The following is a 27,011-nucleotide window of genomic DNA, read 5'->3' on the forward strand; positions in this document are numbered from 1 at the left end:
GGCAACCAAACCGCCCCCAAGCTGGTGGGGATCGGGGGACGGGGGTGCAGGGGAGCATCTTCCCTCGGCCAGGGCGCCGCACCGAGACTCGGAAGCGGGGCCGGCGCTGGCTCACTACCGAGCTCGGTGCGCGGAGCTCAGTAGCGGTACGCGGAGCTTGGTACGCGGAGCTCGGCTGACGCGGAGCTCGGTGCGCGGAGCTCGGTGCTCGGTACGCGGAGCTCGGGGCTCGGTGCGCAGCGCTTGAGGTTCGGTACGCGGGTAGCGGGACGCGGAGCTCGGTGCGCGGAGGTCGGTGCTTGGTACGCGGTGCTTGGAGCTCGGCTGACGCGGAGCTCGGTGCGCGGAGCGCGGGCACGGCGGGAGCGGCCGCGCTGCCCAGCGCCCCCGGCAGGTGTCGCCCCGCGCCGAGGCCTCACCCCGGCCCGCCCGCCAAGATGGCGCCGCGCCCCCTCAGGGAGCCCCCGGCGGGGCGGGTGCGGCGGAGCGCGGCTCAAAGGCCCCGGGGATGCCGTGACGGGGCAGTCTTAAGGGAAAAGACAATATACGTGTGGCAGTTTCAGGCCTCCGTGGTGTGCCAGCCCCAGCTCCCTCCCGCTCTCCTGATGGCGGGTGTGATGTCCAAGTTCAATCACGCGCTCTTTCTCAGACACCTTCATCTCACCCGGCAGCAAACGCAGGCAGGGGCTGCAAAATATGACCCAACCCCAAAGCCTTCTTTTACTGTGAGGGTAGTGAGACACTGGAACACGTTGCCTAGGGAGGTTGGAGTTGTCCCAGAGCTGGAAGTGTTTAAAGCCAGGTTGGATAAAGTCTTGAGCAGTCTGGTCTAGTGGGAGGTGTCCCTGCTCATGGCAAGAGGCCTTGGGACAGAATGATCTTTAAGGTCCTTTCCAAATTCTTAACATTGTATGATTCTATAAAGGAAAAAACGCAGCAAAGAACACACACTTGGACCTGGGTATTTCTGTGTTGGGGAGGAAGCTCTTGGCCCACTTGTCCCTCCTCCCACCAAGCTCCTCCAAAGGCTCATGGCCCCAGTCTGACAGTTCTGTTTGAGCCCCAGAGGGGTCTCAGCCCCCTCGAACCTTCCTGGGGCTGCTCTGTAGCTGACCTTACCCTGTCTCGATTTGGGAGCACGGATTTGTCTGCGATGAGGAAGAGAGCAGCAACATAATGGAAGAAGGGCAAGTGAGAGGGAGAGAGGACAGATTGCTGACAGGAGGCAGGAGCCCTCTGCCCTGCCCGTCTGAAGGGGAAGCTGCTCCTCTCCTCCAGGAGGCACATTGTTATTGCTGCTGATGCCATCGAATCAGGTTTCCTGCCGGTGCTCTGCAGCCCTGGTGCCAGGGAGGGGAGGTGCCCACCCCTGCTGGAACCAGCTCACAGCATGTCAGTCTTGTGCTGCTTCCTGGTGCTTCCTCTGCCTCCAGCCCAACAGGGAACAAAGGGTCCCTGGTGCAGCAGCTATGATCCACATCACGCCACCTCCTCACAGTGCCCTGTGTCCCACCTGCTCTGTGCTCCAGCCTGGCATCCTTGCTGTAGGCATTCCCTGAGGTTCACTCCTCTAATTGCCAGCTGTGGATGTTCCATGGCAGACTGCTCCTATCCCTGCCAAACCAGCCCTTCCCAGTGGCACATAAGGAGCCTTCTCAGTGCTCTGGATCTGCAGTCAGCAGAGCTGGCTCTAGACTCCCCTGGGGAGAAGACCCTGACCCCAAACTGCTCTTTGCCCACTGCGGAGTGATTGAACATCAGCCTGAAGCCTTGCAGAGCTGCTGGAGGACTGAGATCTTTCCCCTTTGCTGCCAGCTGGGCAAGGCTAGAGGGGGACAAAGCAGATCTCTTGTGTATCTGGGAAAACTGTCAGACCTGAGCAGGTTATTATTCCCCTGTTGGAAATACCAGCTGGATTAAGGGTACTTTGAGATGCACCTGGAGGACTTACAGTGGGACTGCTTGAGTTCAGTGGGCAACACAGCCCAGCTGTGATAGGCACCATGACAGCTGCTCCCAGGGAACGCCCATGCAGCTCTATAAGGCACTGACTGGACCTGGAGCTGCATCTTGGGGCTATTGCTCTGCCCCAGGGAGTGCTGAGCTAACTCAGCTGTTTGCCTGCCTCCCTGCCTGCTCTGGAGAAGCAAACTGTAGGCAGGTGAGAGCTTTCCTTCTCTCTGGAGACATTCTGCCATGGGAGAATGGTTTGCAAGATCTGTCGGGATCTGCTGGGTAGAAGCTCTGCAAATGCTGGCTGTAAGTGTGGGGTTTGGGAGGGTTGGAGGGGCTGGATGGGAGCTTGGCAGAGTGTGCACCCAGAGGAATAGCAGTTCTGGGGATCAAAGCTCCTGGATCAGAGTCCCTGACTGTCACCCAAGGTAGGATCTGGGAGCTGGTCCTGGCTCTGCAAACTGTGGAGCAGACTGCAGCCAGTGGTTGGAGAGGGGGTCCTTGCTTCCCTGGTTAGAGCTGCCAGCCCTGCCTCCTAGCAGGGCATAGTTGGATTGAGGTTGGCTTTGGGAAAAGAAGAGATGGGTCTCCAGATCAGAAGTGTGTCCCAGCCCTTGTCTGGTAATGGCTGGTGCTCAGTGGCATCCTCCAAGGGATATACCCATCCAAGGTGTATCCAAGGGATGTACCCTCTTCTCCTGGTGCAGGCTGGGCAGGTGTCTCATGGGTGCTGGTTGCCCAGGCATGAGCTGGGCACAGAGCAGGGGCACAAGTGGGGGGCTGCTGGTGGTGTGGAGCCATGGTGGGAGGTGTCTGTCTGTCTGTCTGTCACCACAACGCTTACTCTGCCAAGCAGACCTGGAAAGGGGAGCAGGCCCTGGCAGCTGGGACTGAGGATGGAATTTGCAGTAGTGTGTGTGCCCCTGTGTCCCACGAGTCCCTTGTCTGCAGGACAGGGGCTGGGGCAGGAAGGGTGTGGGTGCCTGCTGGCATGTCTGGCTCAGAGGTGAGCGTGCTGTCTCAGAGAGCACAGTAAACATATGCTGTGGGGCTAAATGGCATGCAGCATCACTGCCAGCAGGGAAGGTAAACAGATGACTCTTCTGTGCCATTAAATACATGGGGTCTGGAGAGAGATGGGTCACTTTTAGGCTGCTCTGCAGAAAAAGCTGACCTATTCTTCTGTTCAGAGACTGTGGTGAGTTTTGAAGCAGCAGTCCTGAAACCACAGCTGGATTTCTAAGCCAAGAGCACTTTGTTCTCAGGAAAGGCAGGCAATGCCTAAACTCTCGGGAGACAGAAAAGTGGCTCCTCTTAAACCATTTAAACTCTTTTGCCTCCACATTCACAGAGGTGTGTCCCTGCCTGGCTCTGTGTCCTACAGGCTCTTGTGGTGGGTTGGGATATTTTCTCCACTCAGTACAGTCACATCTTGCCAACCAGAGCACCTGCCTAGTACTCAAAGCACTAGAGTGCTGAGACCCAAGAGGGGAGTCCAGTGCAGTGGGGAAACACCCTCGGGGTGTGGATGCACTGGGGCGGTGTCTGATTGGGCAGGAGGCCAGGTTTCCATCCAAGCCCTCCTCCTACCTGTGCTGGCTGTGTTCATGACTGTAAGAAGTCTCTGGAGACTGGTGTGCAGCATTAACCCAAGAGTGGTGTGCAGCACGGCCACTTCACAAGGCCTTGTGCCACCTCTGTGTGTCCCCTCCGTGGCCCAAAGTTAAAGGAGCCCAGAGCTGCTCAGACTGAGAGGGGTCTTGGATGAGTGCAGAAGCAGGACTTTGTCCTGTGGACTCTGGCAGTGATGGATGCCAGCTGAGCCAGAACCCTGGGTGCTTGGGGATGCCCAGAGCTGGTCTAACCAGCAAGTACTCTGCATGTACTGAGTCCAGCTGGCTTGTCTGGGAAGACACTGTGTCATCAAGGTGTGCCTTTGTGTCTGGGCAGAGGCTGTAAGGCTGATATTGCCCTGCTTGCACATTTTCTCTCTGGCACTGCACACTATGAGCTTTGACTTAGAATCATAGAATGGTTTGGTTTGTAAGGGACCTCAGAGTTCCAAGCCCCCTGCCACAGGCAGGAATGCCACCCACTAAACCAGGCTGCTCAAAGCCCTAACTGTGCCTTGAACACTTCTAGGGATGGGGCATCCACAGCTTTTCTAGCCAACCTGAGCCAGTGCAACACTGTCCTTTGAGTAAAGAATTTCTTCCTAACACCTAATCTAAATTTCTCCTCTTTTAGCTTAAAACCACTCCCTCTTGTCCTATCACTCTCTGCCTGCATAAAAACTTCTCTCTTTTTTGTAAGCTTCCTGTGAGTACTGGAAGGGACTCTAAGGTTCTGCCAAAGCCTTCTCTGCTGCAGGCTGAACAGTTCCCTCTCAGACTGTCCACTCAGGAGAGGTGCTCCAGCCCTAGGATCATCTTTGTGGCCTCCTCTGGACCTGCTGTGACAGGTCCGTGTCACTCCTGTGCTGAGGACCCCAGACCTGGATGCAGCACTCCAAGGCAGGTCTCATGAGGGCAGAGGGGGAGAATCACCTCTCTTAATATGTGCTGCAGGCAGCCTGATGTGTGAATTAAAAAAAAAATATATTCCTCTCCCTTCTTTCCCTTGTGGCACACATGGGTATTTGAGCCCCCCAAGTGAGACCTTCCTGATTTCTGTCCCTACAAAATACCTCCTGTAAGACTTCCTGATGGTTAACTGCAGGCCATGGTTGCACGTGGCACTGAACAACATCTTGAATTGTAGCTGGAGACCTGGTAATTGAGTTGCTTCTGTCCCTTCAGATGGGGAGCGTGACCAGCTGTTGTTATGTAGTCTGTCCTTTAGTCCTTCTGGGAAATCACACTGTGATTATATTTCTGGCTTAAGAAATTTTTTCCCTAATCAGACTGGGCCTCACAAAGAGGTTGCCACTTAGTGGTAATTACTTGCTTTAGAAGCTGAATGTCTCCTGAGGATTGCAAATAGCGGATTATCAAATTAATTAGTTAAACCAAGATGTGCTTTTGTGAAGCCAAGACCTGCTTTACTTGTGATCTGAAATAAAGGTTTAAATGTTATTAAACTGCATACAACCTGTTCTTGTGTCCCTAATGGGGGAGAGAGCTAGTTCTTTCCTGAAGTGTAGTTGGTACAAAGAGCTGTTTGCACCTCTACTTGCTGCATCACTTGTTGCCTTTCTTGCACAAACCCTCTTTTTGAGCAACATCTATCCCTGGTTTTAAGGCTTGTTCTGGGTGGGGTTTAATGCTTCTTCTTGGAGGCTTCCTCTGATTTTGTGGCAGCACAACTGCCAGGTTGAAGGGGTATAGGATTGGAGCTGAACTTCAATGATCCTTGTGGATCCCTTCCCTAAGTTAGCTTGGCTAGCTTGGTGGGATGGTACCATACCTTTCCTTTCAGGATAAAGCTTAGTCCATGGGATATCTGCATTGCCATGTCTGTGGACATGGGAGCTGGTGGAGAAGCTCAGTCTGGTGATGAGATGCCTGGAAGTAGATTCAGAGACATCCACTTATCAATGGGTTAACAGGAGCCATATACCCTGGAGCAGTGCTCTACCACAGCCCATTCCCAGGATCTCCATTCCCTCAGAAGTCTCTGTGGCCACAGGAGGTTCCCTGTGCTGTGCTGAGGACTGCACCAGTGATCACTCTAAGCTAACATGGAGCTCATGGGGGTGTTTTCCTAAGAGCTGTTGGCCCCAGTAATGTAATCATCCTGCTAGCATCCATATTGCACAACTTCCCCTAGGTCAGGAGATGTCCTTATCTGGCATCTAAAACATCTGTCTTGTGTTGTTTCCAGCACAGCTGAATTCTATTCATAAAAGAATTGAGCATTTCCTGATTTGCACAACCAAAAATAAGCAGAACTCTGCTAAGTGTTGACCCAAAGGCAGAGGTCCTTTCCCTGCCTCCTACCTCTGTCTGTGCTCTCTCCCATCTCTAGGTTGTGGTACTGCTTTAGGCACTTGAGAAATACTGCAACTCCAGAAACCAGATCCAGGAAAGGAGAAAGGAAGAGAGAGGAAAGAGATGAGAGTCTGAAATTAGAACCTCTGAAATTTTCAGAACAGTTATACTGATCCCTCTTCTACTACCTTTTCTTTCAAATCTGGGGAGGCCCCACAGACTTCAGTGTCAAACTCCTAATGCCAGCATTTACTGCCTTTTGCTGTAATTCACCTCTACGACAGGCTGTGCTTAGCAATGGTCAGCTGCTGCTCAAGGTGGGTACCAAAGCAGTCCCTTGGAGTACAATTGCCCCTCAGCCCATGCAAAGGAGCTGGGTCTGCTGGATGGGAAGCTGGGGCACTCAGATCCCTGCCAGCATGGATGACAGCAGCCTTTTGCAGTGACTGCAGCAATTAAAGCAGCCCTGAGGAAGGCGCGAGGAGCTGCTCCTGCGAGGAGACAGAGTGAGACTGTGCTGGGAACAAGCCTGGCATTGTTGGCAGCTTCTGTCAAGAGGGGCTTTTTAACACCCACTGAAGTGCTGGCTACAGCTGTCTCCCATGTGCTTGTGCGGGAAATGGATCTACAATGCAGAAGAGGGAAAGGCCACTTTGCAATTAAAAAAAAAGGAAACTATGTTAGGAACCAGCCATGAGTGCACAGCAGTGAGATGTTCCCCTTAGCACCGTGCCATGGCAGAGGAAATCACGTCACTGCCTTGACTGGGGTGGGGGTGAGCTGCACTCAGGTTCTTCAGCCTGGAAATCCATATGGGGGAAGGTGCTCCTGAGCTTTAAGTGCAGTGTAGGAAAGGGAGGAGGTGTGAGATGGGGCTCTAAGCTACTCTTGTGTTTGGCAGCCTCTATAAATGGCACCTGCCAACTTCCCTGCATCCTTCTGAGTGGTGTTGACTTGAGAGCTTGTGGAGATCTTTCTTTTGTAATGGGAAATGGGGTAGGAACAAGGCTCTGAGTACCTCTATGGTTCCTTCCTCCTCTGTTTATGGGGATGCTGCAAGCTCCCATACCACTTTTGTCTTTCTGTGAGAAAAGTATCACGTTTCTCTTTCTGGCCATCAGAGAGCTGAAATTAGGTGGCTTAACAGTATCTTAGCAAGTAATTCAGAACTAAAGGAGATGACAACCTTGTGCTCCTAGGCCTGTGCAAGCCACCTGAAGGAGACAGGAAAGCCCAAAGCTGTTCATCCTGGATCTGCTGCCAAAGGTCTGAGTGTAGGACACCTGACCAGTTCAGTAACAGCATGAGAGCAGGTTCTCTGCTCCATCCCCCTCATCACCATGGGCTGTGGGGATGTCCCATTGCTCTGCATTGCCCTTTGTGCTGCCTGGGGAGCACATGTCTCTGTTTCAAAGCTGGGGTAGCTCCTGGCTTGTAGTAGCCCCCCTGAAGGAGCAGGAACTTTGGCTGCAACTGGAATAGCCCTGAAGTTCCCAGGCTTGTTACCCAGGCTGCTGATTACTAGATTTTTTTTGAGACTCCAGGTCTCTATTTGGAGACTTGTTCCTCTGCAGAACCCAGGGTAATTGCAGTGACCTGTTTGCTGGATAAAAATAGTTGTGTGCAAGGCTGGTGCAATCACACATGGTATAATTTTTGGAGTTGTCCTGTGCAGAACAATGAATAGCATCTGATCCTTGTGGGTCCCTCCCAGCTCAGGATTTCTCTATGATTCTGCAATTTGTGCTGCCCTGGGCAGCCATGGCTTCCTGAAAGGAAACATACATGTAATGCTGCAGTTGTAGAAACAGTACATAAAACTGTTTCTACAGTTTTCCATAAAACACCTGGCTGTGAGAGGCATGTTGGATCTCTTCTACCTCCTTTTATTCTGTGATGGGGATATGCCTCCAACAGAAATAGCCTGGTACTGCTGATAGCACAGGGCTTGTCATGTGCATGCTGCAGAGACATCACTCCTGGTGCTCCCTCCTCTCTGGGAGTGGGCCAGTCCCTAGGGAGACTCCCAGCAAGCACCTGCAGGAGGATATTGCAGAGGTCAGCCAAATGTAGCCAGGCTCACTGCGTGGGAGAGGTGCTGGGGGAACAGATGAAGGACAAAGCTACTCTGCAAAAGTAGCCTTGTACAGACCCTGAAAGCTGTGGTCAGAGGCTCTGCTGGGGAGGTATGCCAGGCTCTTCATCCTCCTGATAGGAATATGAGGGGGAAAGAGGCTCTCTTGCATGCACAGACAAGATCTAAGCTCTCAAATTAGTTGTTGCAGATTACAGCAACTAGGTTGTGCCTGTGCTGGGTTGTTAATACTCGAGGTGGCAGGGATGCTCTCCTTCACCCAGCTTGGCATTAGCAACTGCTGTCACCTGACATGGACACTGCTTACAGATGGAGTGCTGCTGTGGGGAGAGGGTGACAGGCTGTTCCAGACCATGGGGGAGCCTCTGGAAGCACAGACTTTTTGAGAGCCAAGTGCTGAACAGTGAGGGAGATGCTGAGCTCTGGTCACTCTCAGTGTCACAGCCCCTTTTAGCAGGACATCTCTTTGGCTTAAGGAAATGCAGCAGCACACCAGGCAGCTAGTGGATTGAATGGTTGGCTTTGGTTGGCTGCTCAAACTCCCCATTGCTGGTTAGGTCTGGAAACATGATGAAGCTATCATATGCAAAGGGGTTTTAGGGCAAACTGCTGTCAGTCCTCCCTGGGAGAGGAGTATCTGAAGGTGGTCTTGAGTTGCTGGCCCTGTGGAGCAGGGTTTGGGAAGGCTGTGGGACTCTGCCCCTTGAGCCAAGGCAGCAGAGGCATTGGCAGCAGTTGCTCCATCTGCAGCAGGCAAGGACCCTGTGCTGTTCTGCTTGTCCGTGCAGGAGAAGGAGATGTCTTCCCTTCTGCTGTGGGCTCTCACATCCTGCCTGAGTCACGGTGTCTCTTGGGGATGGGTTAGTTTGTGTGACCTCTCCATAAGTGGGGACAACCAAGTTCCAGCACTGTGAACTCCTCGATGGAGGTCAGTCCCAACCGAGGCTGCTGAGACCATGCCCTGCTCAGGCTGGAGAGGCAGTTTCTGGTCCCAGGGCCTGCATCTCGTGCCCAGGTTTTGCCTGTGTGTCACTTCCCGCCCTGCTTCCCGTTACACAAAGCCTTTGTGTGTCAGCAGATCCTGGGATGCCCCGCGGCACCTGCCTCTCTCCTCTCTCTCCGCCTCTGTGGCTCTGCCCTTTCCCGTTGTCACTTCTGGAGGCTGCTGCCTGCCTGTTTGGTGACCTTCCCCACTGCTCGGGCAGTATTTTGGCCCCTGGCCATCTTAAACAATTAATGGAGGGGTGGAGAAACTTGCCGTGTTAAATTACTTACTCCTTTGGGAGGGGGTGAGGTCTCTACATCTCTTGCCTGGTCCCAATGCAGTTTGTTGCTGTTGCCTGAAGCGGTCACTGCTCTCTGTTTTCCTTCTAGAAGTTAGAAAAACAATATTTCAGAGCACTCTCCCTGCATTTCTCAGCATTTTACTTAACCTGCGGCAGCGCCTCAGGATCTCGTGGAGTGGAGAAACTTCCCTGGACTTAGAGAAAAACAAGCCGAGAGGAGGCAAGGGGGGGAGGACTTTGCTGGAAACCTCTTTGGGAAGCTGGAGACCTTCTCGGGATGCCTGCCTTCCTCTCCTCCAGCAGCTATTCAGATCTTCCCGGGCGAAGGCAGCTCCCTGCCACGGCGCGCCTGCATTAAGCGGGTCCGAGGGGCGCGGAGAGCCGCGGTGCCGTGAGGAGCAGCCCGGCAGCGCCTCTGGCTCTGCCCGTGTCCGAAAGGCCCCGCAGGGCTGGGGGATGCGGCACCTTGCTCTCGATATGCCCCTGTGCCGTCTAGCGCTGGAGTTGGCTGTCAGAGAAACCTTGGAGGTCCCCTGCTCAGCCCCGGTAGTGTCATGAGTTAGATTAGTTGGAGCTGTGCTGGGGGCGGCGAGGGCTTGGATTACAGTCCAGAACTCAAAGTGCTTCGGTGGTTCACGTCGGAGGGGAGAGGAGACGCCCCGTCGCACACATGGAGGAAAAAGAGAAAAAACGCTGCCTTTGGAAGTGAGGGGGAAGAAAGGAGGCCGGGAACATGGTAAGGAAATCTCTGCGAAGGGCTCTTGCCCTGGGCACTGTGCGGGACGAAGCTGCTACCGGCACAGCCCGCCTGGAGCCAGCGCACGGCGCTAATGCCGGGAGTGGGAAACGGCTCTTTTGGCATTTCCCGCTACTCGAGTGGCACACTGCACTCCTGGTGCCAGTCCGGGGCGGTGGCTGCGGGGACACAAACTTCTTGTTGGCACTGACCCCTGCGAGGTGCCTGTCGGGCACAGCGCTGGAGCGAGAAGCTGGGATGGGTCAGTTCGGGCAGAGCCTTGTCTTTTGTGCTGCCTGGATGCTGGGCTCTCCTCCTGCCCCCCCTCTGCCAATCCTGCTCTGTGGCTCTGGGCATTGCCCTCTTGCAGAGCCTTTTCTCCTGCCCAGGGTGGGCATCCAGAGAACCCCTGGAGCTGGGCAGGGATGTTCCTTTTGGCTGTCAAGTTGTGCATGTGGGGATCTTTGTTTGGAGAGGGGAAAGGATGGTGAGCCCAGTGGGCAGCAGAGCACCCAGACTCCTTGGGAGTGGCTGCAGGGCTGTCCCCTGCCCAGTCACACTGGCACTGCCCTGCAAACAGAGGTGCCCAGCAGTAGCTGGAGGGATCGCTGGCCGTGTGGTGACATCCCACTGAGCATCAGTCCAGCTTCTGATGGTTTGATCCTAGGCTCAGGCTGAGATCCATGTGCCCAGCAACCCCAAATCTCCTGGAGGTGTCCTGCTATGTTAGGGGCTGCTTCCCCACAGCAGAGGGAACAAAATCCATGAGGAAGACAAGAAGCTTGCATTGCTGCTGTGCCTGGCAGTGACTTGCCCTTTCAAAGTTCAGCTTCTGAGCCTGTAGAAACTTGGCTTTCATTGAGGGATGAGTTGAATTCTGACTTCTGCAAATTGAGCTAAGTTTATAGACCCATATCTTTTCCCTTTACTACCCTCCAGCTCCTTTGCAGAGAATCCTGTGGTACTCTTTGCCCTCATATGCCTGTCAGAGCCGTGGTGTGCTCTCCTCTGCTATTCTTCTGGAGGCATCTCACTTCTACTTCTCCATCCCAGTCAGAAGACCTCTTTCCTCACCCCATGCCTTGTGTGTTCTTGGCAATTTTTGGTCTATGCAGGTTATATTATGAAATTGAAGTCAAAGGAGAGCACTGCTTGGGGTTGTGCAGGGTTGGGGCCATCCCTTGCAGTCTCATGGGCTGCATTTTGCCACATGGGCTGGAGCAGTGCTTGTGAAATTCTGCCCTTAGAGGCTGGAGGCAGAGACTGGCTGCTACTACTCTGCTCCTGCAAGCTGGAGGTGTCTTTCTGATTCCCAAGTGCTTCAGCTTCCCCCCTTGATGTTGTTTTAATGTGTGATGCAAAAGCTGTCTGAAGCAGGGGCCTTTGTGAGGAGCAGTGCCATGACCAGTCTGGGTGGTTGGCCTTTCAAGGACTGTGTATCACTGCTGAGGAGGGATCCTGTGCCTCTCAGGGGCTGAGTGCAGCTGGAAGGAACAAGAACCAGAGGCCAAGCTGCACCAGACCCAGCACTGGGTGCAGGCCACATTGTGGACACCTCTGGTCCATGGCAGGTATCTGTTCTCAATGTTGTGGTAGACCAATCTACATTTTGGGAGGTGCATTTCTGTGAGCAACCAAGTTGTGACTGTAGCTCCAAGCTGTTCTGGTGAACTTGAGTTTTTTGTGTCCTGGTAAATCAAACAAACCCTGCAGGCAAAAAGATTTGGATCTCAGTGAATGTGTGTCAGTCTGCTGGCTTGTACAGACCTTCCATGGCCTCCAGCAGCCTGCAGGACTCTTGGAGACTTGGCTCCTGATGGAGGTGTGGCAAGGCACCACTGCTGGCTGCCATGTCTGTGAGACAGGTGATTCATTTGCATGGGGTTTAAGTGTTAGAGCTGATGTTGTGTGTGGGTACACAAGGTTGTGGCAGCTGGGATATCCCCAGAACACCAAATGGGTGAGATAGCTTGGGCTAAAGTAGCCCCCTTCCACTAGAAGTGACTTCTGGAGCTGTGGAAACTCCATGGTGAGAGCAGTGCAGGAGTCTGGCTGGGCTCTGTCTACCTTGCTCACCCATCGTGATTTTTGTGACTTGGGATCTGTCTTCATCCCCTGGTATTCCCAGGATTCACCTTTCCTGGTGCTTCCTCAGAGAAGTTCTGGTGGCACCTCTATGCTGGTAGGAGAGAAGATGGGTTTCAGCAGAAAATAGGGTCTTTCTTCCTCCAGTTATGTCTTCTCCCAGGGTGGGAAGGAAATGAATCTGGGAATCACAAAGAGCTTTAAGCATTGGGGCTCTTCTTTCTTTATTTCTGTGCCAAAACCATGAGCAAGATGTTGGAACACAGACAAAGTCCAGAGACATAATCCTGAGCACATGGAAGCAGTTTGAAAGCACCTCCTCTGGGGTAACAAGGTTGACAACTTGCATTTTGCCCAGCTTATTTTCAAAAGCTCTGGGCAGATGAACATGTTGTTCATTGTAACAATAAAAATAATGGCTGAATGCAGGTGACAGCCCAGCTGCATCCAGGCATCTCCTTGTAGAAATTGCCAAATGTATTCTAGTACCACATGGGGATGGGAGACAGCAGGTGCTTACAGTGAGACAATCCAAGGAGGACTCTGTGCTGTGTGTCAGCACTTGTTTTCTGAAAACCAGCATCCTGTAGCATAGCCCCTTCTGGCAGTGCTGCTGGCTAGCTGCCCCCATGGGCAGTTGGCTCTGCAGGCATACCTTGCTATAGCAGAAGAGATCATAACATGAGAGCCTTGTCAGCATCTCCTGGCTGGTCACTTCAGACAAGATAGCCAGCATGGCTACTCTAAATTCTAGAGCACAGGCACAGTGCTCAGCTCACAGAGCCTCATTTTCTAGTTGCATCTCAAATGTAACCCTGTCTGCAACCAATCTATGTAAAGTTTGGACCATCCTGCAGGCTGTGCACAGCCTTTACCTGAGCATTGGTGCTGAGTGTGGGTGGAAGTCACATCACAGGGGCTACAGGTTCCTTTAGCACTGAAGTGTTGAAAAAATCCCTGTTTAAACAATCAAGGTGTCCTACAGAAACTATAAACTGAACCCACCTATAGGCACTGTACCAGAGCACTTTTTGTTCCTGTTTTTGGCTGTTCATGCATGATGGAACCCCCTGTTCCAGTCCTGCAGAGCTCAGTGTCACCAAGGTCTGAGAAAGTGAGTGGTAGCACTGGGAGCAGATGTGTTGCTGACTGAAGAGCAGTAAGAAGCAAGGAGAGCTTGCAGGGTGAAGCTGCCCACTTTCTGGCCATGGGATGCTCTGTGTTTTTTGCACCACTCATAGTACCTGGTTTGCAGCTCAGAGAAGTGAGTAGACATGCCCTTGTTGATTCTGAAGGTTTGGCCATGCTTATACCTCTCTGCCACACCAAGTGCCTCATCTCTGTTGGCTGGCTTAGTCTCTCATTAAAATATTAACAAAAAATGGGGCCTTTCTTGTAGTATGTTCTAGTTTCATATGTATCCTATTTTTTGCATCACTGGACACCAAGCTGAAACTTCCAAGATCAAAGCAGCACAGAATGAATCTGAAAATCTTTCTGTCTGCTCAGATTTGCCGTCCTGCCATCAGCCTGGGAAGCCCAGGATGAACCCTTGCTTCAGCTGGTACAGCCAACCATTGATCTGAATGGAATCAAATGGCTCAGCTGAAGAGAAGACTTGCATGTGCTCCTCCTGGACACTGGTGAATGGGGTAAAGGAGAATCTCCATGGAGCCTTATGATCCCCTGCAATGGGGCACACTGCTGTGGCTGGATGGTGGTTTGCATGCTGCAGAGGAGGAAAGCTGCTGGAGTTCTGATGACCTTAGCTAGGTGTCCACCTTGAGCTTTGCAGCCTGTGTTAGGTGTGGCAGAGGCTTCCTGAGCAGGTTCCTTCGGGAGGATGCCTTCCCTGAGGCTGCCTGTCAAGTCTCAGTGCCTCCCAACAAAACCCCAGCATTGCTGAGCCTCCAACATGGCTAAAAGATGTGGGTTATTTGCTGTCTGTTGTCATCTTGCTGAATACATTTACCTTTTGAACAAGGTCCCTCTCATATGCTCAGGAGGCTGGTATGCAGGCCCGTTAATGGATCAAGGGGAAAAATGCCTGTGGATGTATTCTCCTTTGTGTTTGGGCTTATAACCACCCACGTTTTGGCATACATCCCTTCTGTGCACAAAGATCTTTTAGAAATTGCTAGTTAAATCTCCACCCTCCTTTGATATGTATGGAAATAATGGGACACGTGAGACTGTTTTCTGTTTGGAAAAAAAAAAATCTATAAAGGGAGTAGCTTTAAAAGCCTGTGTTCACCCCTTTCTGACTCAGGAGTTTAATGAAAGAAATGCCCTGAATTTCTGACTGATTTACTTAGCTTTCTGGGAGGCATGCATTTAGTGCTGTATCCAAATACAGGGGAAATGTTTTCATCTGAATCTGTCCCAGGTTTGCTGCTTGGGGGCAGGAGGAGAGCTTGAGCACACGTGTCTGTTTCCCAGTGACCTCAGAGAGTCTTGGAACAAATCTTGGTCCCCCTGACCAGGAACACTTCTCCCTTCTTCAGCACAGACTGATGTTTCTTGGAGTGGCCCATGGCTGAGCTGGCATAACCATGGACATCTCTGAGCTGCCTGCTCTGTCCTTCTGGCTCATCCTGCCTCTTCCTAAGAGGCATCTGATGACTGCTGCTGGGTGCTTTCTCCTATCAATGGTGTGCAGGGATGTGCTCCTCCAAGGTCTACACTTACTGTGCTCTCATGTGCTCAGCCATCCCCTCCTGGAACTGCAGCTCTGCTTCAGAGCAGTTTCTGTCCCCCTCTGACATAGCAGGACTCATATTTCATGAGCACATGGTAACACAGTGTGTTTAAGGCCAAAAGGAACTATGGCTCATCTGTTACGGGATATTGGGACTGTAGAGTGTCACCTAGCTTCCATATGGAGTCTGGGAGCTCTTTAATTGAAAGAGGATAATTTTTCTGTGGCATCCACCCTCAGTTATGGAGGTTGCAAGATATGGAGAATCCACCAGTCCCCATGGGAGTCTGTCTAGCAGCTCATGCACCTTGCAAAAGGAATGGGTGAGATCTAAACGTGAGTCCAGAATGTGTGCAACACTGGCACAGAAATAATACTCTAAGTACTGACCCCATGAAGATCATTTTTGGCACTCATCAGCTGGCCTGATGAAGGATTATCATTTTCTTTTTGAGCACAGGCGGCTGCCCATCTGTTGTAAGATGCCCCCAGATGGGTGTCTGAACACAAGGGGTTGGCTATGGCCTAATGCCTCTGACTAAAAGGTGTTAAAATGAGCTGACCTGTTTGGTGAAGAATTTACTTAGGGTATTTTATAGCTGGCTGGTACAAAGAAATCTTCCATCTGCCTGGAGTGCCCTGTCAGTTAGTACCCATTAGGCAGAAATAAGAAGGGGCACAACATGCTGCTGCATGGGTTGGTTTGCCAGATGGATGCCAGTGCCTGAAGTTGAGAGCAGAGCAAATCCCATCACTAATAATGGGGTGCATGAGCTCAAGCAATTTCTTTTGTTCCATAGCAGAGAAAAAGGTTTTTAGTGCATCTGTACACTGAGCCCTATAAAGAATGGGAGTTGGCTGCAATGTCTCAGGACTTGTATAGAAGTAGCCTGTGAAATACTTGGCTCTCACTGTGATATCTAACAGGATTTAGCAAGCCTTGTCTGGGCCTGTTGTAGAACATGACACTTGGAATGTGGAAGTCCCTGGCTGGACTGTGGCATATGGTGCCACGGGCAGAGTGTTGGTGCCCAAGGCAGGGCAGCCTGTGCAGGCTGGCAGCAGGAGGAAGAGGAGAACTCCAGGTGGTCTTGAGGAGGTGGAAAGGTGCACATGGCCAACAATGGGCAGTGAAACCACGGCTGCCAGTGCTCATGCTCTTCCAGCATGAGTCTCTTTCTGGGAAGGTTGTTCTAAAAGTACCCAAAGCTTTGCAGCACACAGAGTACAACCTGTTTAATTAATTGCAATGTTAGAGCTATGCCAGTGATATTTAAAAAAAATAAAAACCTGTGCTTAGACAGTTATTTCAGATTAAGGACTTAATCCCTTGATTAAACTAAACCAAAATAAGCTGGTGTCCAGCTGTAGGATGGTGTTTTATACACAGCTCTTCTCATCCACTTGCAGACCCTTGTTTCAGTTGGAAGATGTCTGTTTAAGGACAGGGCTTTGATCTGTTCACTCAGCTGCCCTTTAAACACCTATATCATCTCCTTGATCTATTTCTGATAGAAAGTAACTGGTCTTTGAGACCAGGGCTCATTTGTTGCTATGGATAAAAGACCTATCTCCTGCTCAGTACACTGAGAACTCATCAGGGAGCGAGACATGCCCTTGTGAGGAAATGCTTCATTTCCCAGTTCTTCCCCACTCTGACTAAAAGACAACTTTCTTGGATTGTGGGTCACTCCCACTTTGGCCTCTTTAATCTTCAGCAGTTGTCAGCAGCTCTTCTGATGTGTTGGATGTTGCACAGACAAAGGAGAAAGTTACAATCTCTTCTCCAGAAAAGCTGGAGGACAAAAACCTGAAGAGTAGGGAGAAGTAAGGTGAATTAGGGGGAAGGTGCTGTATTGAACCCAAGTAAACAGGGGTCTTGGGCTGGGGAGCAGGCTCAGGTGACCAGTCATATTGCCATATGGTAATACCTGTGTTAGGCCACCTGCAGTGTGGTGCAGAGCCAGGGATGTACCTGAACCAGGCTGCCTCTGCTATTCCCTGCCTTTTGCTCCAGCACAAGGACAGCGCTGGAGTAGTTGTGCACTCCAAAGCTTGAAGCTCACAGGAGGTCATGCTTCACTTTCAAAGGAATCTGAGGTGTCCCCCCTTGAGTGAAAACAAACCAAGCCTGAGCTTGGAGAGATCACCCAGCTCTGGGCCTGCCTTTCCCCAGCCGCGCACGCCCAGACCTACAGCATGCGCAGAACAGGGACCTCGGAGCTGAAAAGCAAATACATCATTTTCCCTTTGTTTAATTAAATGAGAGATCATGAGTTAATCGCTTCCAAGCGCTTGTTTTCCTGCAGTGCCTGGAATGATAATCCTGTGTGCTGCCCAGTAGGAGCTGCTTTGGCTGCCGCAGCCGCGTCAACACCGAGTAGGGCTGGGAGAACAGAGGGAGGCATCTGGAAATGATTCTCTGAGCTCTGTCTGCAGAGCACCACTCCCTGCAAAGCTGTAGGAGCTGGTTTATCCACAGGCTATGGAGCAGTCCTGCCTGCCTCAGTGTAGGGGAGCTGAGCCAGGCTGCAGCCATGCCCTCTGCAAGGGATGCCTTGGTGGCACACAGAAAGCAGCTTGCTTTTGGAGGCACAGCCCTTCAGCAAAGCTGGCCTGGGTGAGACTGCAAACACTTGCCTCCCAAGTGGAAGTGGGTGCTGTGCTTTTCTCCCTGAAAAGCCTAAAACAATAGCCCAAAGAGCAGGTAGACCTGTTCCTGGTTATCTCACAGGAAGGTGGTGTAATTATAGGAGTTGGAATGCCTACCTCTATAGCTGCACCTCTTAATAATACATTATTTTATCCAGAGGAAGGCAGGGTGCCGAAGGAAGGCGCCCTCTTCTCAGCCTCCCCCTGAGCCTCAGAGCAAGCAGCAGAGGGGGGAGCTGGCACTTGCTCTGGGAAGATTTTTCTCTCTTGAACTCATTGCCGCTGTGATTAGAACAGCTCAGGAAATGGGGCTGGGAGGGTTCTCCTCTCTGCAGCAATGGAGTGGGAAATCTCAAATTTTGTCAGAAAAACAAGCCCTCTTTTTAGCCAGAGACCTTTCTGAACACAGAAATGTCTCCTTTATTTAAAGGGAAAGCAGTCTGTCTTTCGGCTCTGTGTCAGAAAGTGGAAAGGCTTCATGGAAAGCCCAGAGGTCTGTTTTTACTGGAAATGAGGTTTCTCACGTCAGCTGAGATCTGAGCAGCCCCAGCCAAGTGGTGCAGCACAGCAGCCTGTGCTGGCGGAGGGACCAGCTAACCCAGCCCTGCTCAGCCCCTGCTGTGAGCTCCTTTTCCCCCAGTCCCCAAGCTGGCTGGGAGCCATGGGCAGGCGCTGTGCTGTGCTGCTTGGAGCTCTGCCTCTCCCCAGTTTTGCGATTATTTCTACTTTCCAGTCTGGGGTGTGGGAGGGTTGGGTCATTTCTTCCCCTCACCTTTGCACACTCTGGTCTCTCCTGCTCTGCCTTTGCACTGGATCTTGGCACCTGGGCAAGAGGGGACAAAAAGGGTGCGTGCAGGACGTGGCCACGCTCCGGGCAGCTGGCAGAAGAAGGACAAAGTTGCGGGAGCTCTGGCAAGGTCTCCCTGCTGAGCAGGAGCCCAGAGGCTCCGTGACTCAGAGCTGGGTGTACCACGGGCACCACTCTCTGTACTCGCAGCCTGCTGGGCTCTGCTCCATGGGCCAGCCATGCTCCTTGTTCTGCCAAGCCATGGCAAGCTCTGGATTTAACTGGGGCATTTGGCACATGTAGTTTCATTCTCTGGCAGCTCAAATGGGAGTGTAGGTTTGGGAAAGCAGAGCTGTACGTTCTTTAAGTAAATTCCTGTTGCAGGATGAATCCTCGGCGTGTTACATGGGCCAGTCCAGCCTGCTGGAAAGGAGAGCTGTCTGCCATAAGTCATGGGTTAGTCAAACCCATGTTAGTCTCAACAAAATAATCTTTTTTAGTAGTCTGCAGACAGCATCTGGGCTGTCATCAGGGAAGAGTTGTGCCTCTTCATGTTTGCCTTGACCAAGACTCAGTACTTTGTAGGCAAAATGAGCAAAGTGCTTTGGTGAATTGTAGGGAAAATGCTGCCAAGGCTTTGCTGTCCCAGGTGGGTCCAGAAGCATTGCAGGTCTCCCCTGCACTGATTTACATTGTCCTGAGCTGCTTGGGTTGCTGTCTCTTGCTTGAAGAGCACAGATATTCTGATGCTGTGTGAAGTGTGTGTGTAGCCCTGGGGATGACCTCTCTGCTCCCCAGGTAGGCTGACATTTTGTTCTCCAAACCTGGAGGAGGTTCTTCAGGGTTCACACTTAATTGGTAAGCAGTAGGTCTCGAAGAGGAAGAAGTTCAGTTCTGAGTAAGAAAAAATGTAGAATGACAGGAGTTCCCAGTGGCAGAAAATTCCATCAGTGTACCTAGAAAAGCCTAAGAAGCTCCTGGTTACTCCAGATGCCTCATGGCAGGCTCCTCTTCCAGCCTGCAGTGTCAACTTGCACCAGGAGAAGTAGATACATCCCCTAAGCAGGTTTGCAACAGCTGCTGGGCTCCTCTTCTGCCCAGGCACTCGTAGCTTCATTTCTGATTGACTCCTGGTTCTTGCTGCAGTTTGTGATGGAATGGGGCTCTGAGGGCTGAGCAGCAGAGCTTTGTCACAACAGTCTTTATTGCTCTATTTGTCACAGCATCCGTGGCTCCTGTGATATGCAGGGGAAGGAGGGCAGCGCACCCACGCACGGTTCAGACCCAAGCCCTCTGCCAGTTGTGAACTCCTCCTGGGTTCTCACTGCTCTCCTGGCCTCCTGGGTGCGACCATGCTGGGTAGTTCCTGTCACATGGCTCAGCCCATGGAGCCCATCCCATCCCATCCCTGTGTGGTGCTTTCCTCCTCTGTCCCTGTGCTCCAGCCCCTGCAGCTGGCTCTCAGCTGAGCAGCAGTGAAAGCCAGTTTGGCCGGACATGACCTTAACCTGGGCTTTATTTAGCGCCTTGATTTATAGAGGAGTTATTTTAAAAGCGTGTTTCTCTTTTGGGAGGTGTGGTGGAGTGGTGGCAGTGAGCTGGAGTTTATAGGTCCTCCCGTGCTATTGACAAAGAACCATTTGAATCCCACGACTCCTTTTGCTTGCAGAGATGCTCTCTGGCTTGCTTGGAAAGTGCTCCTGTTGGTGTTTGTGCCCAGTGGCTGAAAAGCAGCACATGTCCAGGATCTTTCTTGTGAGAGAGATGTGGCAACAGTGTTGGAAGCAGGGAAGCTTGAAATGTGTAGTCCCTGAAGGAGGCTGGTTTTTTTTCAGCAGGCTCCTGTGCCAGGCTCTGCCAGCTCTTGGGGACCACTGTGAGCTGGTTGTAGTGGAAATGTGCTGGGGTAGGAGTGCCCCTCCATGGATTCTTTTAGGTTTAGCTTGTTCTCCTTCTCTCCGGGTGCTGTTCACTTATCCCGGGTCACAAAAGTTTCTCCTTGTGCCTGCTGGGGGTTACACTGCCTGTTTGAGATAAGGGATGGAACCTCTGGAACAAGTTGCCCAGAGATTGTGGAGTCTCCTTCTCTGGAGATATTCAAAAGCTGTCTGGAGTAACATGCTCCAGGTGACCCTGCAGAGGTCTAGGGTGATCCTAATATGGTCTGGGGCATTCTGGAGCAGAGAAGTTGGACAGATGACCGCCAGTGGTCCCTTCATTACTCATTTTATGATTCCTTGATGTAGGTGAGATAGGCTCTAGACTTCAGGTTTATCAGCCTCAGGACCACAGGGCACTATCCCTTTCTCTGGTTTCTATGAACTCCCTGTGCCTGCAAACCACATCTCCCCCACGTGCATGGCAGCAGGCCCTGGCAGCAGGCAGGATGTCTAAGGCTGCCCATCTGTGCTCTGGCATTCCACAGCAGCTCCATGAGGCCTCTTGTAGTCCTGGCTGAGGTGCTTTCCTCCAGCCCCTCTGCAGTCTGAGAAGTTAATTAGTGCCAATAAGCAGCCCCATCCCTAGGATTGTGAGCTGGGTTAATGAATCCCCTGCTGAAGGAGAGTATGTTGCTGTTGCAGGCCCCAAGCTCTGCCGTGTTCTGCCCTCTGTATTTTCAAGGTGGCTTCTGAGGCAGTACCATGTTTCACCCTCCTTCCAGGCAGGAGCTATCCCTGGGTGACCATCCTGGATGGGAGCACTGAGGAGCAGTGTCACCTCCACATTCCTCTGCAGCACACAGAGGCTACTGTGCTCTGTACCCTCCCAAGGATTCTGGTGCTGCAATCCAATGCAGCACAGTGGGACATGGGAATCTACTTCTTGTTTGGGGCTTTTCCTGCAGAATTAGCAGAGACTGGTGCAAACATCTCTTTCTACCAAAAGGTAATGGTTGAAACCTTCTCTCTATCCCTTAGAAATCTACACAGCTATCATGGCTTTGTGGTATAATCTAGCCAGAGGGAGAGAAAGCCTCTGTGCTCAGGAGTGCAGTTAGCACTGCACTCTGCAATGGCTACAGGCTATGGTTATTTTGAATTTTACTAAAGAAAGGATAAGGTACAACCTGGTTTATTTTAACCATATAAAGGATTTTTGATTTGGTGCCAATGTTAATAATTGTTTTGTGAACTCTAAGGCAGGAGGAATGGTGTGAGAACCTTAGAGCAATGCACTGACTCATGTGCAAATATTTTGACTTCTTTGTTTTATTTGCAACAGTGAACTTAACAAATTTATTTTGGGGAGGGATTGATATCTGAAAGAATTTTGCTCAAGCAGAAGATGGTGCAGAACAAACCCCAGCTGGTTTTGATTGATGTTTTGAACTTGTGGGCTGTGGAGGGTCAGAGGGAGATTGCTGCCAGCAGCAATGCTATGATAGTGCCCAAGAAGGTGACTGGTAGGGTGGGAAAGCACCTGTGTGAAGGCCAGTTTTATCTGACAAGGTCACAGGCACTTGCTGGGACTGATTGGTATCAACAGAGGTTATTATTTTTCTGAGTGGAAAGTAAATTGTTTAAAACAGCCTTCTCCTCCTATTTAGAATTAGAGTTAAATGCTCATCCCCTAGAATTCAGCTCTACGGAGTGTGCACATAGGGGTCTTGCTTTTGGAATTCTTGGTTTAAGAATACTGGATTAAGTATTCCAACTAAGGAATGATGTGATTCTATGTGTATGAAAAATAGCTCCTTAACCTCTGTTTATCTAGCTGCATTGGCCTTGAGTATTGCAGGAGGCAGTTGGTCTCTCAGAAAAGGTGTGGGCACTTTAGGAGCCTGCTGCCATCCATCTAGCCTTGCTTTTGCTGACATCAGGAGAAAGAGCAGAAAAGGCAAGGAAGGAAGCAGTACTGTCCCACAGGCAATGTGTGGTTTGCCTGTCACCGTAGTTCTGCCAGCTCATTGCAGGCAGGGATTGTGGAGGCATCACCTGGGTGTCCTCCCCTCTCCTGTGCAGTCCCATAGGCTGTCCTACAAGGTGGCTTTGCATCAGAGCAGGGAGTTTATGTTGTGCTTAAACACCCAACCCTCTAAAGGAGGAACCTGGAGATCGGTAAGCTGCAAGAGATGGGAAGGCTTGTGTGAGGAGCATCATCTCTGCTGGGCTGCAGGTCAGTTCAGGCTTGCTCTGAGACTATTGAACTTTCTCAGGCTGGTGGGGGCATCTTCAGAGATGTGCTGCAATGGATGGAAGCAGTGAAATCATTTGTTTCCTCCTGATCCCCTTGTTCTACTGTTCCCTGGTTGTGGTGTAAGCTATTGTGGCACTGCTTTGTTTAACTTTCTCTCCCAGTCTTGCTGTGGGACTGAAGTGTATTTTCAGGCATGTTCATGTAGTTGTTCCTGTTCTACAGGAGGCTGTAGAGCTTCTGCGTAAGCAGCTGAAGTGCTTTTCTTGTCTCTAGTGAAAGGAGGTGGATTTGGATCAGATGAGGATCTGGCCAGACACCTGAGTAAACTTTGATTTGGTTTTGGAGCAAAACTTACTCCCAGTGGCTGTAAGCTAGCCCAAGGGATCCCCTCTAAAATAGAAAAGAAAGGAGCAATCCTGATCCTCTCTCCAGATATGTACAGCTTTATATTTTTTTTAATTGTTACTTTTTGGCAAGCTCTCTTGATTTACACCCATGCAATAACTCAGAATTTGGCCTCCAGCACTGGAATTGGTCCTGACACTATGGGCAGGCTCTGGCTGGCAGGTTCTCCCAAATGAAGGTGGATGCAGGCAAGCCATTGCCTCCGATCCCCCTGAACAGGCATCCTAGGTATCAATGAGTGTGCTCAGGGACCACAGGCAGCCCTGCTCACACACATTGTGTGAATCCTCATGTGAGGCATCTCGCACTGCAAAAATCTCCTGGCTCCTGCAGTAGAGCCTTTCAAGAGAGGCAAACAGCTTTGAATAACGAGGAGTCGCTCTGGAGAATGGCTTTCCACAGAACCAAACAGCTCTGGCACCTTATCCTGGGCTGGGACTCCAGAGCACAGGAGGCTGAGGAGCTTCAGCCCACTGCAGGTGCCCTTAGCCCACCAGGGAGTGTCCCCAAACCATGGACAGGGCTGGTGATGCCCACCCCATGGCTGTCTGTCTTGCATGCGCTCACGTGCTGCGGTGTGGTCTAACAGCCGCCCCACCCCGCGCAGGCAGCACAAGGACTTGCTGCGTAAGCAAAAGCTGGCAATCCTGTGTGAAGCGCTCTGCGAGCACTCCACTCCTGGTTTGGGAGAGCTTTTCTGTGTTTACCTGCGATCTCTAGTGCCAAAAGAAGCCAGAAAGGACAGCACTTGGCTCCTTTGATCTTCGTTCCTCCTGCGTTTGGCGATGGCCGCGCTCCTGGGCGTTGGGCGGATCGTGCCCCAGTCCCACTAATGCTTTCTCTCTCGGCAGGACTCGGAGTCACTGGACGGCTGCATTCAGAGCACGTTATCAGCACTCTACCCTCCATTTGAGGCTACCGCAGCCACTGTTCTGTGCCAAGTTTTTGATGTGGTGGAGAAGACGTACCGTGGGGATGGACTGCACTACCTCATAGACTTCCTGATTCCAGCTAAGCACATCCTGCAGTGCATTCAGCAGGATGCCTGTGTGAGTACATCATGCTCTCTAAGGCATGTGAAGGCTTTCTTGGAGAGTTTTCTTTCTGCTCTTGTATGCAAAACGGCTGGCAAAAAGTGCTTGAGTATGTATGGCAGTCTAGGTGGGAGGGCAGGCAGACAATTAGGAAATAGTTGAGAAATTGTTGTTGAATCTTAACCCTTCAGAGATCAGCGATCAGGTGTGGAGCAGTGCTCTCCGTTTCCGTAATCAGGAACACCAAGGGCTTAAGGGATTCACAGGAAGAGGTTTAGCAAAGTGTTTGCTAAATGTGTCTGACCAGGGTGGCCTCTGACCCCAGCTGTTCTCTGGGCCTGTGGATGAAGCTGTCGGGCTCCTGCCACTGGCACAATGACGTGCAGGGAGAAATGCTTTCAGTCGGTGTTTTTCCAAAACTCCAGCTCCCCTTTGATGGTTGCTGGAACGGTCACAAGGCTCAGTAGCCCCAAGGAGTCACATTACACTTACTGCCAGAACGAGTCCAAGATTAACGTGCTTTACTGTTGGGAGTCTAAAATGTTAGAAACGATGAGTCAAACACCTCCATCACAAAACTTGGCTTGAAGTCTGCAAGATGAAAAAAACCCAACCAGCCCAAACAACCTAAAAGGTAGGTTTGTTCTAACTTCTTTGTCTCTGAATGCAAAGGGGGCATGTGGCCAGGCTTTCAATTCAAGTCCTCATGGTAGAGGGCAAGGAATTTCTAGGAGGAGGAAAAATATGGAATAGAAACTGAAATAGTCATTTACTCATTTGTTTCGAGGAAATTAAATACTGGGGGGACAGACCCATCACACAGGGTGGATCCATGTGAGCTAGGCATCTTGAAAGTGTGTTTTGGTGCAGTGTTTGTCACCCTGTATTGTCACCAGCCTCCAGCTTGGTGCCAGCCGTCTTTGTGAGTTGAGGAGGATCCAAGGTGGTGCACGACCTTGCTGCTCTCTCCCACCCTGAACACTGGAATAGATGTTAGTCCATCAGTATCTGTAATTGGAGCTTCTAATTCTATGGTGCATAGTGTGTTTTTCCCCTTTAAAGAAACAAAAGGCTTTTCGTTTGTACAAACTGGTAATTATTTCAAGATGTTTCACGGCTTTCCCCAAAACACCGCCCTCGCTAAAGGAGCCAAGGTAGCAATTTCCCCACTTCTCGAGATCCCGGCAGCTTCTGAGCGGCCAGCGGTGCCTTGGGCAGGTGAGGCGGTGAAGGGGAAGGCAAGAAAGCAGCAGTGAGGTGGGCGCACGGTGCTGCTGTCCCTGAGGGGAGCCGTTGGGACCAGGGCCCGAGGAACGCAGGGCAAAGGCCGCCCAACCACCGCGCAACCACCGCGGCCCTCGGGGCGCGCGGGGGAACGCGGGCAGGGCGGCTGGGCGGGCCTCCGCCGCCTGGCAGCCAATGGGAGGACAGCGGGGGCTGCAGCAGCCAATAGCAGCGCGGGGCCGCCTTGACGGGCACGGTGGCTTCGGTGGCTGTTGGAGGGCCGTTGGAACACGAGGCGCTGCAGTGCTCGGCCGTGAGGAGGGAGAGGTGTGAGGGAAATGGGTGGTTGGCGTCCCAAGGAGGGAGAGGTGTGAGGGAAATAGGTGGTGGGCGTCCCGAGGAGGGAGAGGTGTGAGGGCAATGGGTGCTGGGCATTCTGAGCAGGGAGAGGTGTGAAGGCGGTGGGCACTGGGTGTCCTAAGGAGGGAGAGGTGTGAGGGCAATGGGTGCTGGGTGTCCTGAGGAGGGAGAGGTGAAGGCAGGTGGAGCTCGGGGTCCTGATAAGGGAAGTATGAGGCCAGTGGGCACTGGAGAAGCCCAGGATGCTGGTGGCCCACCCAACTGACCAACAAGATGTGGGGTGGGTTGGGCAGCTGCCTTTAGGGAGGGCTGCACACGGCTTAGTATTAGGTATTGGGGGCTTTTGGTGAGGTGTGAAATGTCTGAGAGAGAGCAAGATCTTTTCTTACTTGGTTGTGACCTTTTCAGGCCGTGACTCGTGATTTTTGCTTCTGGAGTGCTAGTACCGGGAGATCAAGGGAAGCTCTAGGTACCTTGTACCCTTTTAGAGTTGGGCCCAGGCTATTCCATATTTTATTTAAAAGTCTGCTTGTTTGATATTTTAAATTTATTATTTCTTATTTATGAAATTTGTTTAATTTGCTGTGGTCTCTTCTTCCTCAAACCTCCACTGTATGCGCCTTCATCTTTATAGTCTGAAATCACATGGGACTGTTTCTTACTAATTGCTTTTTGAATGTCTTGCCTAGTTTTTAGGCAGTCTAAACAAAAGCAGTACTTTTTCCCTAGTTTGTAGTTCAGCTGCTCCGTGTGAGCGTTTCCTAAACACACTAGAGGGCAAAAAATTAACTCATGTCTGAATGACTACTGTAGAAAGTCTAGAGAGCACTGGATCTTTTGTCAGCCTCTGCAGTGACAAAAGTGTAAATGGCTTCATGAAGTGTTAGACAAGTTCATGGGCATCAGTTGGGTGTATTAAAATCATCAGCCTGTGAGTGATTCCTCAGGGTCTGGAAAGGGTGTTCCAAGGAGGTCTGTCTCTGCTTAGCACAAAGTTAAAAACCAGATTTTGTCCCTGGCTTTGAGGTGATGTCCTGAGCTAAATGGTCTGTTCCAGCTTAACCATCCCTGTAGCTTTAGAAGATTCCGCTTTTGTGCCATTTTTGTCATTGGTGCCCAGCTCTTTCTTCAGAGGCAGCTTTATTCCTGGCTGCAGCCACTGGGTGTAGAGGGTGTTCCTGGCACTCCTCTGGTGGGCCTGGTTTGGCTCTGTAGTGTTTGGACACGAGAAAAGCAAATCCTTGAGCCTCAAAATGAGATGTTAAAGGTACTGTAATAAGCCTCTTCACATAATCTTCCCTTTGAAGGTGCATTTTGGAACAGGAGCAGCCTGAGGATGCTCCACTTGCTAAAAGTTCTAAAGCTCTGTAATGTTTAGGCTATTGTGGGACTTGCATTCCTGTTTTGGATGTTACTCTGGCTCCTGATGCAGTTTAGATTGTGGCTTTGTAGGGCTTTTCAGGAACTTCAATGCATTCTGCATTTTGGTTTTGGTGATTTTATTGCTGAGTTTTCTCCTTATGAGTCAGTAGGCAGACAAGTAAGCATCTAAACAGGGAGGCTGTTTGGAATTTCTTAATGTATGAGTGACCCTCCAGTGGGTTACTCTGCATCCAAATTTTAACAGAAT

General features: G+C 51.3%; 1 protein-coding gene across 1 annotated transcript in view; it reads left to right on the forward strand.

The window, feature by feature from the left end:
- Positions 1-9,895: 9,895 nt before the first annotated feature.
- PLEKHG4 (pleckstrin homology and RhoGEF domain containing G4) overlaps positions 9,896-27,011 on the forward strand; it is an 82,376-nt gene continuing 65,260 nt past the window's right edge. The window contains exons 1-2 of the mRNA XM_066557645.1: positions 9,896-9,999; positions 23,615-23,812. Of these exons, the coding sequence (XP_066413742.1) occupies positions 9,997-9,999; positions 23,615-23,812 (201 nt within the window). The 5' untranslated portion in view covers positions 9,896-9,996. The remainder of the gene's footprint in view (positions 10,000-23,614; positions 23,813-27,011) is intronic.

Source organism: Molothrus aeneus, chromosome 11 (genome assembly GCF_037042795.1).
Source record: "Molothrus aeneus isolate 106 chromosome 11, BPBGC_Maene_1.0, whole genome shotgun sequence".
Taxonomy (NCBI): domain Eukaryota; kingdom Metazoa; phylum Chordata; class Aves; order Passeriformes; family Icteridae; genus Molothrus; species Molothrus aeneus.